This window comes from Macaca fascicularis, chromosome 3, assembly GCF_037993035.2.
Source record: "Macaca fascicularis isolate 582-1 chromosome 3, T2T-MFA8v1.1".
Taxonomy (NCBI): Eukaryota; Metazoa; Chordata; class Mammalia; order Primates; family Cercopithecidae; genus Macaca; species Macaca fascicularis.
In genome coordinates this window covers 158176948-158193598 of record NC_088377.1, presented here as the reverse complement: position 1 = coordinate 158193598, position 16651 = coordinate 158176948, and the positions used below count along the sequence as shown (strand labels likewise).

At 39.5% G+C, this 16651-nt stretch overlaps 1 protein-coding gene and 1 pseudogene across 2 annotated transcripts in view; one reads left to right on the top strand and one right to left on the bottom strand.

Annotated features, from left to right (window-relative positions):
* Positions 1 to 16651, bottom strand: part of MET (MET proto-oncogene, receptor tyrosine kinase) — a 117160-nt gene that overhangs the window by 62256 nt on the left and 38253 nt on the right. For both annotated transcript variants that reach the window (XM_005550578.5, XM_074035829.1), the window contains one exon: positions 962 to 1153. In XM_005550578.5, coding sequence (XP_005550635.4) covers positions 962 to 1153 — 192 coding nt within the window. The remainder of the gene's footprint in view (positions 1 to 961; positions 1154 to 16651) is intronic.
* On the top strand, positions 1616 to 1666 carry LOC123572628 (U7 small nuclear RNA; annotated as a pseudogene).

Sequence of the window (16651 nt, the reverse complement as noted above, 5' to 3'; positions counted from 1 at the left end):
AAAAAATGTTTTGTAGAAGAATACACACATAGGATGTATAGATAGGCAAGTTATAGGAAAAGCTTATCATTCTCTGTTGATTTACTGGAGGTTATTGTCTGATGGGGGTATTAATTACATCAGACAATTATGAAATGAGCATCTCCCTTTAAAAGATATTTCTAGTATTCATAGAAGTTCAAGATTTCCATAGATGCTATTGTCATTCTTCCCTCATCAAGAATCTACTAACAACTCATGTTGAAAGCACCAATAACTGCAAAACAGTAAAAACTAATCCAACAAGAGAGTATTTTAGTTTCTGCAAAGTGCTATGGTTCTTGTATCTAGGAAACACAGTAAGTTGAAATGGAAACTTTTGTTGTATGGAAACACTGTTGCTATCCATTAAAACCATTTCTTAATAAAATCTGGATTTTTTTTGTAGTTGAACTTATTTGCGTCCAACCCTATCATTTTACAGAATCAGGAGATCTTGAGTTACAATGGAATTTTGATGATAATGTTGTCCCTTCCTAACTCCTGCCAATATTTCTCAATGATGTGAATGTTTCTTCTCATGGAGATGCGTGGTTCACACAATAGCTCTCCTTTGATCTGTAGCTTCCCTTGAAATAAAAAAAAAATTGCCCAGAAGTGCTTTAATTGTTTCATTTTATTTTCCAATCATGTGACAGAAATTATGAATGGGGGGAAAAAAAAAACAACACCCCACAGCATGCCGGATGAGAAAATTAAAGCAACCAGATTCAAACTGAAAGCTTCAAGAACTTAACAAAAAGAGACAACACATTTAACAGAAAGTGGACCAGGCTTCACTGTTTGGCTTTCAGTCTGTGTTCCAGTTTCTACTATGATTTGGACTTTACAGTATTTGCAAATACCTTACTACAAAAACAAAAGCAAATTAATTGCATAATACCAGATAGAACAGGCACAGCTACTCTCAGAAAGCACTTACCTGCATGAAGCGACCCTCTGATGTCCCAAGATTAGCGATGGTGAGGTCTCCTTTCACGAAGGTGGATATAGATGTTAAGAGGACTTCGCTGAATTGACCCATGAATAAGTCAACGCGCTGCAAAGCTGTGGTAAACTCTGCTCGATATTCATCACGGCGCGCTTCACAGCCTGATGAATTTCTCAGAAGTGTCTGGAATAAAATATGGTCATAGAGTTAATGTGAGTCCAGACGTGAACAAGCTGGAAAGAAACCTTTCAGTGTGTCTTTTCAGAGCTTGGAGGAGAATGGCAAGGATAATCATGCAAATAGACCAACAGCCACAGATAGGCATAAATATTTCTAGTGACCCAATGGCTCCAATTTCACAAGACATTATAGACTCTAAAACCTTACTATCACAATTCACACCATGGTTCAAGATGTGCATGCCTAAAGATGGAACTTAGCTACTGCTATTATAAGAGAAACAAAACTTTTAAATGTCTGAGCCCTTGACGCAAAGGTAATGCTTCTAGCAGGCAAGTCTGATGAGATGAATTTCAACTGGAATATAAAGCAGAGAGAACTAAAAAAATAGTACTTACCTTACAGAGCTTGTGTAACTATTAAACAAGCTAGTTTACATAAATCTCTCACAACAGTTCCCAGCATGAGTGTTATATTTCTTTTATAATTTGTCTAGCAGATTTTCTGGAAGACCTCCCATGCAATAAAAACAAAACAAACAAAGAGCCCAGCACTTGTAGATAACATCACTTCAGTATCTCCATTCACATGTCTTGGAGACCTCAGATTCAACAACACGCCCATCGCCCATTATAGAAACCACAATCTTCCCCTTGCCTGATCTTAGGATACTACACACCTCAGTGAATGGCTCTACCATTCCTCCAGGTGCACAAGTCAGAAATCTAAGTGTCATCCCCAATTCCTCCCTCTCCCTCTGTCCCCATATATAGTCCATCACCAATTCCCAACAATTTCATTTTTAAATGCCTGCTAGACCCATCCAGTCACCTCCATTGTGCCCCTCCTCCCAGTTTTCATCCTAGCCACTCCACTCCTTCCTGGACTACTACAGTGGCTTCCTAACTAGACAAACCACATCCACTGTTACCCTTGCCAGGATGATCTGTTCTTCACACTGCAGCAGGATTTTCTTTTTCAAACACAAATCTGACCATCTCCCTCTCTATTTAAAACATTCATGCTTCCCCATTGCTCTTAGGACAAAGAACAACATTTTTAACATGGCCTGTATGGCTCCCTTCCCATCATCTGGCCCCTGCCCAACTTCTCCAGATCTGTGTTCTTAGTGCTCCAGTGAGCAGGCCTTCTTTCAGCTCTCCAAATATGTCACGTGTTCTTCCATTAAGGACCTCTGCAGATGCTATTTCCCTGCTTGAAATGCTCCTTCCACTTCCATTCACCTTATTAACTCCTACATCTCCTTCAGATCTTAGCTTATCACCATTTCTTCAGGAGGCCTGCCCTGACCCCACTATCTAGGTCAAATGCTTCTAGTATAGCGTCTCATAATACCGTCTACCTGGGCACCATAGCATAGCTGTAACATAGTTACAAGCTGCAACTTAACATTTGCTTGTGTGATTTACAAGATAATGTGAAACCTCTCCCAAGCAGCTCTCTGCGAGCAGGGACCCTACTCGTTCACCATGGTATTGCTAGTAGTTGATTAAATATCATGCATAGTAGATATTTAGTAAATACTAACTGAATGAATGAACAAGTTAATTAATTATAAGTAGATGGGGGATGAGTATAGAGATATAAAACTATATTATTAAAGCTTTTTTTTTTTTCAGAAATTAGGGAAGTTAAAAGAGTTTATAAGGGACAAATGGGAGTATTTGGCTCTTGACTGTCCTGAGGAGATAGCTGGGAATTGGCAAATCTGGGGTAGATGATGGGAACAGGAAAAGGTATTAAGGAAAATGATGTATACCTTGGAAGAAAAGGAGAGTAAATTTCATTACATCTTTGTATGTAACTATACGTCCAGGAAAATCATTAGGAAGTAAGAAATTCTCTATTATTGTTCTATATGATAATAATCACAAAATGATCAAAGTATGTTTCAAATCATTTTACTGTTTAAGAACAAACAAAGTTTCTGTATAGTGACCTTATTCCTTAAGGTCAAATGTCTGCCACATGCAATGCAGAGTTTTTACATCTACTGACTTTTTATGATTAAAAACCACCTAAAATGCTCTATTTTATATATCAACAACTGTTTCTTCACTTTCAGTGGCAATAAATTAGCAAATAGAATCTTAGAGATGCTAAACCCACTGACTCTTGTAATTAATAAAAATGTTTTAGGTCTAGACATTTGCTTTGATATATTAGTAAGTGCTATTTCCCTGTTTAATTGGAAGCATTTCTTCACTAAAGTACTATGGATTACTCTGAGGAGTAGCAGATAACTGAGATGTACCAGCAATTTGATAGCAACCGATTAATTGATAATTAAGTTTCTATTGGTGATCAGTCATCCATTTTGCAGAGATAGCCGGAGCTCAGGGAATCTCCTTAAAGGAGCAAAGACCAATTTTAAATCTAAGCCATTTGAACTATTCCATTATAGAGGTGGTAGCTCTTCAAGGTCAGATTTTTGTGGTTGTCTTGTTTCTTCTTTTGTTAGTGTTTCTTCATCTCTAAGTCTAGGTGACATCCTGGGAACTTCAAAGCCTCAAACTTGATCTGGTGTGTGGCACTGCCAGAGATATAATGGATCCACTGGGATATAAAAACAATTTGGTGGGTGTGAATGAGAGTCTTTGACCATAAACTAGCCACCTTCTATCAACAAGAGCACAGGAATTGTCTTATCATCTTTTAGTCCGAAGGCCCTGTATTATGCCTAGCACACAGTAGGCATTTAATGACAGCTGCTGAAAAATTAGTGCATCTGCAAAGTCACCAGAGACAAAGCCCATTTGCCTATTCAGTTTGCTTTGTGGTTGGTCTTGCTGAATGGGGCCAGCAGAAGAATGAAGAGGAGATGACCACTAAGGGTCTCCTCAGAGAATCTGCAAGCTTGCAGGAACTCACTGATCTTTTGTAAATGGAGGGAGAGCAATACAACCAGAACTTTAGCCTCTGTGCACCTGTTTGCACACATGTAAGACACAAATGTAGAACTCTGTATTAGGGTTAATGTAATATTTATATTGCACACTTCAAGTCTTCTCCTTCAGGACAGGAATTAGTGGGCTCTCTAAATAGTATCTCCTCAACAACTAATAGGATTAAATTATGTCTCTATTGCCCTACCCACCAAATAAAATTTGTAAATATAGAGACGTTGCACAATGTTGGAATAGGATCTGCAGAACTTCTTGATCTTGTCTTATTTAATGCTAAAAAATAAACACAATAGGTTCAAGAGGCATTCAAATTTCATAAGCCAGGGGACTCCAACCTTTTTCTTTTTCATTTTCTCCATAGCTGAGATCTGTAGAACAGGTGTTGAGGCACTAGCTTCTAGGAAAAAGTAACACTCCAGCATTCCCTGCAGGAGAGGTGCTCCTTGTCTCTTCCTGTGGAGAATCCTGATAAACTCAATGATTGGTATCAAGGCATCAGGGACTGGCTTACAGAGCTGCACCCTGCCTTTGAGCTCTAACAGTAGGACTTCAACTAACAGGGAAGGCTTGGATTAAGCTTTCAGTATCTCAGATATAAAGCCTTGTGCAAATATGAGTAAATCTCAGTCTGATTCACTATGTCCCTTAAAGATAATCAGCAAATATGTTTGCTGCTCATTTGTGTGGAAAAGATGGGGTTGCTTCATCTCAGCACTGTACACACAGTGCCTGGATGTGGCATTTAGGGTGGGACTGGGGCCTAGCTGGAAGAACAACTACACATTTGCTGCCGGGGTCTCCTTGCTACCTGTGCTTCCCTCAAAGCCAGGTGTTCTCATGTCTTAGGGTAAAACTGAGCATCGCTGGCAGAAAGCAGTTCTTTGGGACAATAGCTGCTTTGGGGAACTGCAGAAGAGTCTAAAAAGCAGGTTTCACACCAGCACCAGGAGGGAACCAGCCTGACTCTCTCCCATGGTAACAAAGGGAGGAAAAAGGAAGGAAGGAAGGAAGGGAGGGAGGAAATCAAACTTTTTCCTGCACCCAGAATGTGCCAGGCACTGAGGTGGGCATTTTCATGTACAATAAGACCCACAGCAGCCCTGTGAGGCTTTATCACACTTAGTTTCAAGGAGGAGGAGACTCAGAAAGCCGAAGGCTCAGTCACAGTGCCCAGTTCCCATTGGAGCAGGCATCAGAAAACAGCTCTCTCTGATGTTCAAACTCCTGAATTTCTTTTGCTTCTGCCTACTATTCTGGGGAATGTTCTGAGGATTGCACAATTACAAAAATGGAAAGGGCTTTCGAGATCATCTCATTTAAGTCCCTGATTTTCAGGCTGAAATTAATCTTTATTTTCTGGATAACACCAGAGATAACCACTAGCATTCTGTACTAATCAGCTTGGCTCTCAAACCTAGCTCTCCTTGTTACCTATTTTGGTTATGAACATACCGTGCTTGCATTTAGGTAACTCTGAAATTTCAGTCATCACCACCTCCTCTTTCTCTGGCATTTTCTATATCTAACCAGTCACTAAGTCCTGCTCAGCTCCGTCCACAGTGCTGCTTCTGGGCAGCCCTTCCAGCCACACCTGCACTCCTGGCCCAGCCTAGGTGCTTCCTCACTGGCCTTCTGGTCTCCTATCTCTTCTGCCTTGAAGCAGTCTCAGGCTGTCATTTCCTTCTTCAAAGCTTCAGTTGCTTCCCAAAAGCCTGCAGGAAAAGTCCAAGCTCCTTAGTATAGCTTTCAAATCTGCCTTGATGTATCTTTTTAGCCTTTTCTCCATTAAGGTGTAAGGCAAGGCGACCATCTAGGACTTCCAATGAATGTCAGAGTGGCTATCCCGAGTCAAGACCCTCCCATTTACTGGGTCCTTGCACTGCTTTGGCAGCGGTGCTCCACTTTCCACAGTCACCGACACCCATTCCTTGCTCAGGTGAACCTGAGGTGAACCAGCTCTTTCCTAAAATCTCTCTTTATGAGTTCATTTGAATGAGAGAGGTACATGTGCTTTATTGGCTGGGAAAGGGAAATAGTGACAAAGAATAAGGTGGACACTATAAAGCTGCAGGAAGATACTATAAAGCTTGAGATCTCTGAGACAAGAAGGAAACCCCATGCATCCAATAAAGAATATTCTCTGGGCACACACATGTGTAGCGCAACTACAGGCAAAGGAAAGACAGACACACGACTTACAATTGTTATTTACCCACTTTTCCAGGAGGGGGAGGAATATTGCTAGGATGGCATATTCAGGGGACTTCACAGGTAATATTTCCTTTTTGAGCCTGGTGGTAGAGATATGAGTATTTGTATTATATTATATTATATTATATTATATTATATTATATTATATTATATTATATTATATTCACACACAACACATGTATATGCATGTGTATGTACATATAGTGTGTGTGCATATATATAGTTATGTGTTGCATAATGACATTTCAATCAATGATAGACTGAATATATTATGGTGGTCCCGTAAGACTCTATTTTTTTGTTTAAGTTTTTTTTGAGAGACAGGGTCTCCCTCCATCGCCTACGCTGGAGCACAGTGATGTGATCATAGTTCACTGTGACCTCAAACTCCAGGGCTCAAGTAATTCTCCCACCTTAGCCTCCCAAAGTGCTGGGATTACAGGCATGAGCTACCACACCCTGCTAATAATATCATATTTGTAATGTGCCTTTTCTAGTCTATAAATATGTATACTAGTACATCTATAGATACATTTATACATTTATATCTATAAATATATACTAGTATATTTAAAGATATATTTGTATATTTATAAAGACATACGTATATCTTTAGATATATTTAGATACACAAATACTTAGCATTGTGTTACAATTGCCTACAGTATTCAGCAGAGTAACATGCTGCACAGGTTTGTGACCTAGGAGCAAAAGGCCACACCATACAGTCTAGGTGTGTAGTAGGCTATATCACCTAGGGTTGTATAAGCACACTCTATGATGTTCGTTGTATAAGCACACTCTATGATGTTCGCACAATGACAAAATTGCCTATTCACGCATTTCTCAGAATGTAAGCAATGCATGACTGTACATATATATAAAAATTATATCATAAGAAAAATCAATTTTAAAACAATGAATAAATGGAAAATGAGGATGTGGAGAGACCCTATTAAGAATTTTCCCCAACCCAACTTCTTGATGTCCTAAGCAGTTTTGAAACATTCTCATGGCTTTGCTGAGCTCACAATTATAATGTTACATAACATTTGCAGAGTAGATTATGGTTTTCAAAGTACATTATCTCATTTGCTCCTCTGAACAAGTCTGTGACTTGGGTTTGTTATGATCATCATAATTTTACAGATGAAGAAACTAAGATTCAGAGAGTTGAGTCAATAAATATCAGAGTTTGAATCATAGTTGTTGATTTTGAATCCTATATTCCTTACACTACATCATACTTCCTATGATAGGCTCCTATGGTATTTCTGAGTTGGGATGCCAAAGAGCCTGGTCTAAAAGAAGAATGAGCATGTCCATGGGCCAGGGCTGGTTCTAACCCACAGAGGCATTGATGAGTAGCATGACCTTAGCATTTGTTCCTAGTGTTTACAGTGTGTTAGACACAGTTCTAAGCATTTTACAAATATTAATTCATGGAATCTAAGAACAAGAAGCCTAGAAGGAAACGGAGGCACTGAGTGTTCACATTCCCTTCAATGCAGGGCTAGGACTAAGCCTAGGCTATCTGGCTCCAGGGTCTTCACCTCCAATCTAGCACATTTTCTGCCTGTAAAGGGAGGTGTTGAGCTCTTCCAGCTCTATGGGGTGGCTTCCAAAAGCTTCGCTTGCTGATTTTTTTTTTTTTTACTCCAAGGAGTGAAAAAAACCTGTTATCAGTCTGCTGTCAGAACACATCATTGCTTGGGATGTTTAGGTGACCAAATGAGTAAACAATCACGGTCCTCCAATCACTACAGGTTGCCCAAAAATTTAGATACATTCTGGATTTTATAGGAAAGTTTTAAAAAGCATTGAGCATTTTAAGGCTTATTCACTTCTAAAATAATTATACGTCTCTGAGAAACAACAGTAAACAACGTGTTTTATTTTTATTTATTTTTTAAAAAATTTTTATTTATTTACTTATTTTGAGATGGAGTCTTGCTCTGTTGCCCAGGCTGGAGTGCAGTGGCGCAATCTCAGCTCACTGCAACCTCTGCCTCCCGGGTTCAAGCAATTCTCTGCCTCAGCCTCCTGAGTAGCTGAGATTACAGGTGCCCACCACCACACCCAGATAACTTTTTTGTATTTTTAGTAGAGACAGGGTTTCGCCATCTTGGCCAGGTTGGTCTTGAACTCCCGACCTTGTGATCCACCTGTCCCGGCCTCCCAAAGTGCTGCGATTATAGGCGTGAGCCACCACGCCTGGCCTCCTGTTTTATGTTTTTTTAAACTTGTTGCAAACTTGCTTCCTTAACTCAAAGTCTTATATACTGTCATATAGTTAAAGAATAGGAATTCCTCTACAATTTGTAAGCCTTGATGTGACATGTCAATTAATCTAGTCTTTCTTTACCTTTCTATGAATATTTGCCGGATTTTTTTTTTTACCTGACTCAGTCATACAGCTTTTTTTATAAGAAGAAAATTGAAGTGCTATATATCTCAATATATTTGATTCAAAATGTTTCCCCTAATTAACATTATGATGTATGCAGTGAATATGCAATTATATTTAATTCAGTGTGATTAAGAATGTGATATATTTAAAATAGTGATTCATTTAATTGATCTATAAGACAGATTTAGCTCATCTATAGATAATTTAAATCAGTCTTGCAGACAAAATTTCAAAAAATGTACTATCTTATAAAATCTTTGCCAGTTCCTTTATATCACCTTTCTCTCCTCTTTGACCATGACTAAATTAACAGAAGCATTTGAATATATACTTTATTCATAATCATTCTTTGTACAAATTCTAGCTAGATATAGTAATGGTTTTCTGGGAAATACATATTTCGAAATAGAAAGTCCCTCTTTGTCTAGAGCTTTTCATACGGTTGACTGAAAACTTAATTGCTTTAATTTCAGGAATTCTTATTTCCCTAAATTTCACTCATGTGTTTTTTTATGAAGTAGAACTGGGAGAGAGGACAGCGTGGAACTGACTGCATGCAGGGAGGCACAGAGCTTTCAATTTCAGGGTCTGGCTCTGTTTCTTATAGACATATTTTAACTCTTTACAGTCTGTACTCAGATGTCCGTTGACACTGAATCCAGAATTCTCTGTAAAATACAGAACAGTCAGCTCTCTGGCAGAGCAAGTCCTTCTCTTTGGGGTCCTTAATGCGTGGCCAGACTGTTAGGGTGCCATGGTAAAATCCTAAGAATCTGAGCAAGTTGTTTTGTGCTATGAAGAGGACTCCGTCTGATGTGCTCAAGCACAGTTGAAAAGAAAGAGGCTTCCGCAATACTTCTGTTTCCACTAACTCCCCTTGAGTAAGTAATCCTGCCTTATGGCTTCAATAGCCATGGCCTGGAAGTCCTAGCAAGGGAGCAAAGCTGGGGGGCAGAGTTAAAGAGGCTTCAATTTCTTTCTGTCCTAGCCAGAGAGGGCATGCTCTGCGGTTGTGTGTGCAGCCAGACAGCCGTGAGCACAGCATAAGCAGGCATCTGTCCAGCCGGCCACAGGCTGAGCATTGGTGATTCACAAGGTGATGGAAGCTACTGTGGCTCTGCCCTCACAGCCTCGTGGTGATGACCTAACTCTACACACCCTGTGGCCTTCTCTTCCGAGGACCAGCCCTGTCTCCGCAACTGCCTTCAAGCTATGTTTGAATATGCCATCGATGATGTTCAAAGTCATCACTTTTCTCTCCAAACTGATTTGCTCTTTCAGCTTCCTATTTCTCAATGCATCAATAGCTACCCTCTCTGTAAGTTTGAGATCTGAACCATCTTTGAGTCTTTCCTTTATTCTTTTCTTTCTTTCTTTCCTTCCTTCCCTCCTTCCTTCCTTCCTTCTTTCTCTTTTTCTTTCTTTCTTTCTTTCTTTCTTTCTTTCTTTCTTTCTTTCTTTCTTTCTTTCTTTCTTTCTTTCTTTCTTTCTTTCTTTTTCTTTCTTTTCTTTTTCTCTTTCTTTCTTTCTTTCTTTTTCTTTCTCTTCTCCCCTCCCTCCCTCCCTCCCTCCCTCCCTCCCTTCCTTCCTTCCTTCCTTCCTTCCTTCCTTCCTTCCTTGCTTCCTTCCTTCCTTCTTTCCTTCTCTTTCTCTCTCTCTCCTTCTTTCTTGCTTGCTTGCTTGCTTGAAAGGCTGTGGTGCTGTCACGCAGGCTGCTGTGCAGTGTCACAATCTTGGCTCGCTGCAACCTCTTCCCTCCTGGGCTCAAGAGATCCTCCCTCCTCAGCCTCCAGAGTAGCTGGGGATACAGGCATGTACCACCACACCTGGCTAATTTTTGTATTTCTTTGTAGAGATGGGATTTTGCCATGTTGCCCAGGCTGGTCTTGAACTCATGGGCTCTAGCAATCCTTCAACCTCGACCTCCCAAAGTGTTGGGATTACAGGCATGAGCCAACATGCCTGGCTGATTCTTATACACTCTTCTATTGAATTAAAGGAAATCACCTACATGGCCTCCTACAGTCTGATTCCTTTGAGTTTAGAATCTTCTTCCTTAAGCCCACTTCTACAACTTTTTGGTGTAATGCTCCCTAAATACCTTCTCAGCATGTCCTGTGACAACCATGCTAAGCTAGCGGAGAACTTGGGTCAGGAGTGGCCCTGCCCTTCCTGGCTGTGCAGCTTTAGGATTCCTAGATCTCTAAACCTCAGTTCTTCACTTGTAAAGTGGGAAAACACATATCTATATAACAGATTTGTTTTGAGGCTTAAATGAAATGAATCCAGTGCCAGAAACATATTCAATGGTCACTTCATGTAGAAGACCTACAGTAGACTGATTAATGTCTTCCCAAAATTCATGTCCACCTGGAAAGTCAGATTGGGACCTTATTTGGAAATAGGCTGTTTGATATATAATTAGTTAAGGATCTTGAGATGAAATCATCCTGGATTTAGCGTGTGCCCTGAGTTCAATGACTGTTGTCCTTATAAGAAGAGGGGACACAGAGAGACATGGTGGACTGCCACGTAAAGACGGAGGCAGAGATTGGAGTAAAGCTGCCACAACCTAAGATGCCTGGGACACCAGAATTGCAAGAGGCAAGGAAGGAGTCCTCCCTAGAGCCTCCAGAGGGAGCATGGCCCTGGCTGATGCCTTGATTTCCAACATCTGGCCTCCGGAACCATGTGACGATAAATTTCTGTTGTTTTCAGCCACCCAGTTTGTGGTAATTTGTTATGGGAGCTCTGGAAAATGAATACAATAACATATCATGTGACAAGCTGTTCTAGGTGCTGAAGGATATGGCAGCAAATAAAAAAGACACAAATCCCTGCCTTGTGCAACTAAACAGTTATTATTATCACTATTGTTGGTCTAGTGAGTCCTCATAATGCCTATGAAGACAAAATCCAGTTGTTTAGATCAATGAGCCTCAATTTCGTCATCTGTAAAATGTAAACACTCATACCTACTGAAGAGAATTACTTAAGTTCATAAGTAAGGTCATCCATGACTCTCCAAAATTTGTGGATCTGCTATCTGCCCACTATTATTTTACATTATTCTCTAATGCAGGGGTTGGCACATGTTTTTTGAGAAAGGGCTAGATAGAAAATATGCTAGTCTTTGAGGGCCATAGGGTCCCTGTGGCCTATATGTGTCTGTGTGTGTGTGTGCACGCGTGCGTGTGCGTGTGTGTGCGTGTATGTGAGTGTTTAACTGTATAAAAAGGGAAAAAAGTGCAAACAGAATAAGTTTTCACTTGTTGAGTATATAAAAGCAGGCTATTGTTTGTCAATCCTGGCAAATGCTTCTACCTTGGGTCCAACCTCTACATAGGGAGGCAAAAGATTGACACATACAATAGCTAACTGATGCAAAGTATAAGAACTCAGCTGATAGTTACATTCTGAAAACATGGTACTGGCAGTAAATCCGCTAAGACTAGGAAAATAATAAGATCCGTGTGGGCTTAAACAGCTGGAGAAGGCTCATGGTAGAGGTCGAAGTTGAGCCAGTTCTTAATGGAAGCTGGATTAGTAAAGAGAAAAGAGAGAGAAATACTTGAAGCAGAATATATTTTATGTATATGTGTGTATGGGTTTATATACATATGTGTACAAATGCATTTAAATATAAATGAAATAAATAAATCCTTTTTTCTTGAAGTACCACCACAATTCAAAATAATCAATTCTACAATGATATGGACTTTGGAATTCTAAGTGTTAAAACGTTTGCTTCTTTATCATCATTTCCTAAGGTGAATCAGATCTGAAGCAGACTGTGTCCATGTGTTTTCGGTTAGCAGCCTTCATACTGCACTTCAATCATAGCCAGGAGTGACAGAGTGATTCATAAAGAAAATTGTTCCAAGCTAGGAAGGTTTTAATGCTTAGTGCAAAGAGGTTTTCTGCGTTCCTCTACTTAGTTGACAGAAACCAAATTTCAGTGCACTTACTCATAGAAGTATAAGAGATTTTCAAAAGACACAACACCAATTACCCTGCGCTAACAAATAAAACAGAAGTAGTTCTTCCTGGAGGTGATAAGAGCCATGGTCTGTTTATGTGCCTAACAGTGTCACACTCAATAGAAACAGGTTGGTAAATGTCTTCACGGAGGGCCAGGAGAGATGAATGATGGATGTAACAAGAATCCTTCAATTGTGCCGCAATATATCGTTCAAGCCCACGAATATTCTAGCCTGCCATTAATCCGACTGTCATGACCTCTTATCCCTCCTTTCCCTCTTGCCACCGTGGAGTGAGATTCTTTACTTATCTGCTCCCCTTGTTTCTGATAGGACCTGTTGATCAGAAACATCCATCTGTGGGCTCCCCTTCCCAGTGGACAAGGTCCCTGCCAGAGGCCCTTACTCAGTTCTCACTGCGTCCACACCAAGGCCAAGCTCAGGAAAGCTTCTGTCTGTACCAAACACGTACTTGGTGCCTTTGAAGGTTGCCACTGGGATTACCATACTGTGGCCACAGGAAGGATGGTGTTGATAAAGACCTTTATACCCTTAACTTCTTTTCCTTAACCCGTATACCATTTTCAACTTGAAATCATAGATTGGTGGCCGATAGTGAAAATCTGTGGATTTCAAATGAAAGCTTCAAGGGTTATCTCTACTGGTGTCACTGCTCAAGCCACTCCCACTAAAGCATTGCGTAAAGTCCCTCTTACAGATCACCCGCTCAAAGGGTGAGTGCTGTTGAAAGGCTTGAGAAAACCTTATGAGAGCAGAGAAAGTATTCTCTCTTTCTCCTCTTAATGACTTTAATTCTGAGTTCCAAATTTCGATTACAAAGCTCTGGAATTCCTATCTATTCACCCTCCCTATCTTGATCTTTCCTTTTCCTTTCATTTTTCTCCTTCTTTGTTCTTTGATCAATCTTCATTGCAGACTGGTGAATGGAGCAGGGTGTGTGTCGGGGGGAGGGCAGGGGCATAGGTAATAGTTAGTGAAACTCCCCAGTTTTTCTTCAGTGCTAATTTAACTCTTGAAAACTCCTCAATTCTATAAATTAGTGTTTAGGGATTTAGGGGAGAGACCGAAAAACTGTTTTATCTAAATAATTATTTTTATGAATCAGCATTCTATTTATAGTAATATATTTTACATACAGGACTCTGTCATACTTCTTTGCTCATCTGATAAATGTATATATTGTTCAAGCTATTATTTTAGGTGCTGGGACTGGGGAGATAAATGCCATAGTTCATCCCCTCAGGGGGCTAATGATGGAACTGTTGGACACATTACCACGGAGTGTGGTAAGAGACACGGTGGAAATAAGCAGAGCGCTACTAGTGTGCTCAGGAAAGGCAACAAATCCTGAATATGGGGGGCAGGGGATGAGGTGAAGGCTAGGGAAAATGTCCTGGGGAAGGAAATGCTGGCGTGGAAGTTTTAAAGAATAGGGAAAAAGTGTTAACCTGACAAAATGAGTGTTAAAAGGAATCTGAAGCAGACCACGCTACACGTGTTAAGGCAGGGTTGTGAGGGAGGCTGATGGATTCTGGGAACTACAAGAATGACAGGTTGCGGGTAGGACAGGGTGGCAGTGCTGTGCTTGAACCATCTCATAACAGTTCACAGAGCCAAGTGTGCACATCTCTTCCTCATTGTTGTTCTGTGACTAATGCTGTTTCAGTGGTACCTTGAAACTGGCTCAGTGGGATATTTACACCATAGAAATTGGCAAATGCTACAAATTAGGGGCTTCTGCTGCCCCTACCCCCTGAGTTTAACATTTACCAGCACATCACTGGGCGTGAAGGAGGACCAAGAAATAGTCAGGGCCAAGGACAGAAACTCCTTAAATATCATATTATTATCCCTCAGATTATCATCAGATATACAAATAGGTTTGCTCTTAACAAAGATTACTTACTCCAACAGCACTTTGGATACAAATAGATTGGGTGGATATGAGGAGGAGCCATTAAGGTCTAGTTTTATCTTATTGGCATCATTTTCAATACACTAAACAAACAAAAAAAAACCTGTCTGGAAAGATAATATACAATTTTCTCTTTCTGCTTTGTAGAGAGAAGAAAAGAAGTAAAGATTTTTAAACTTTATATTTACTATGAATGAAACCAGGCTTTATTTTGAAGAAGGAATACAAGACTGAATTAGAGTACGCTAATGAAGAAGTCTCAGAGAGGGTAAATGATTCCTTGGAAATATTAAATTTCTTGATTAAATAGATGTTGTTAGTTGTCCCCAAAACAGCAGCTGGATAGAGTGCTTAAGAAACTCTTAAATGAAGCTGGAACACAAGAATGAGAAAGTCAACATGGGTTAATGACTGAGCAAGGTTGTATAAACTATTACTTAATCCCAATTGAGGGTTTTTGAGCCACTGGGGAACTGGGTTCAGATTGATAGACAAGAATAAGGTTAGCAGGAAACACAACATTAAACAAACAACAGTTCAGTTTAATTTGTGATTTACCCACACTTCAGAGTACAAAAGGAAAGCTTTGCTGATAGCAAGAAAGGTAAAATGAAGCCATGCCAATGTCGTTATTAAAATAATTGGCCAGCCATCCACTGGAACAGAGATTTTATTTATACATTGGCAGTGAAAATAGAAAAAGTGACTGTTTCTTAACTAGTTCTTGAACTACTAGCGTACAGGGTATTAACTAAGGTGCTGGGAGTTTTAACAGCTGGTTCTAAGAGCCAAGTGCATACAGGGGAAGCTTTCATATCTAAAGATCACATAAATACTTAATTAATATTTACTTACAAAAATTTAGGTGTTTACTTTCCAAATATTTCATAATCTTTCTTTTTTCATGAGTTCATCTGCATTCAATTGGATTGTTATCTCATCACCAGGGTTATAAGACATCAAATAGCATAGAGTTAACACCATGGTTACCCTAGATTTCACAATAATTTGGAGTGTTTTTTTAAATAAGAAAACTTTCTTTTGTTAGGTGTGGTGAAGTGCTGGTGTACATTTTTTTCTGTGATTTGTAACTGTGCCACAAATAGTGAACTCCAAAATTTCAATACCGAGGTCAACTTGTTTTTCTGTGCAGAATCTACTAAAAAGAAATGGAATAGGAGCAATTATGCTACCTACTCAGCCTAAAAAATGTAATTGCTACTCACGCCTCATGATTTTTCATAAGCATTTGGTTTTAAAAAGAATCTAGACAGAAAATCTCAGAATTAGTCACAATTTACCATACTATAGTATTACTTTTCAAAGCAGGCCTCTTTGTATATAAAGCGGGTCCTCTTTGTACATGTCAATAATCTCTGCTTTGACCTTTTGAAATTAATTACAAGTTTTACCTACTTTGTTAAACTGCTACTTATATATTACAAATCATTTTTCAAACACAGACTAATATCCTTAATATCGGGCCAGTAACAGAACTGATCTTGTGTTTTGCATGCCCAACTCTACTTGAATCAGTACCTTTCCTATAACAGTTCTGAAAGTGAGAGTGAGTTTAGTTGAGAGTAAGAAACATTGCTCATATTTTTCCACATTGGCTCCAGATAAACCCAATGTAATTGGTGTTTTTCACATTAGAAATACTTCTCAATTACTCTTACTAATACATTTATTCATTCTTGTGTACCATGATGTTGGAGCCACAAATAAGTTTACATTTAACAAATCATCAGTTAGATTATGCCCTATTAGAAATTCCTCTTCTTTATTCATTTAATTCAGTTCCTTAAGCCCCAGGATCACCTAATTTGACCTCATATTCATCTCTATTATTGTACTTTAGAACATTTCCAGAGTCTTGGACCTTCTCATATTATTGAATACATGAAGAAAAATAGTCTCACTTTCCTATTATTTTTCCTGAGGTTGTGTGTAACCCCTATACACAGTGTACTCTTGTAAACAGTTTTTTACACTCAAGATTCTGGTCGCCTTACGGGAAAATAAATAGTCCTCTGC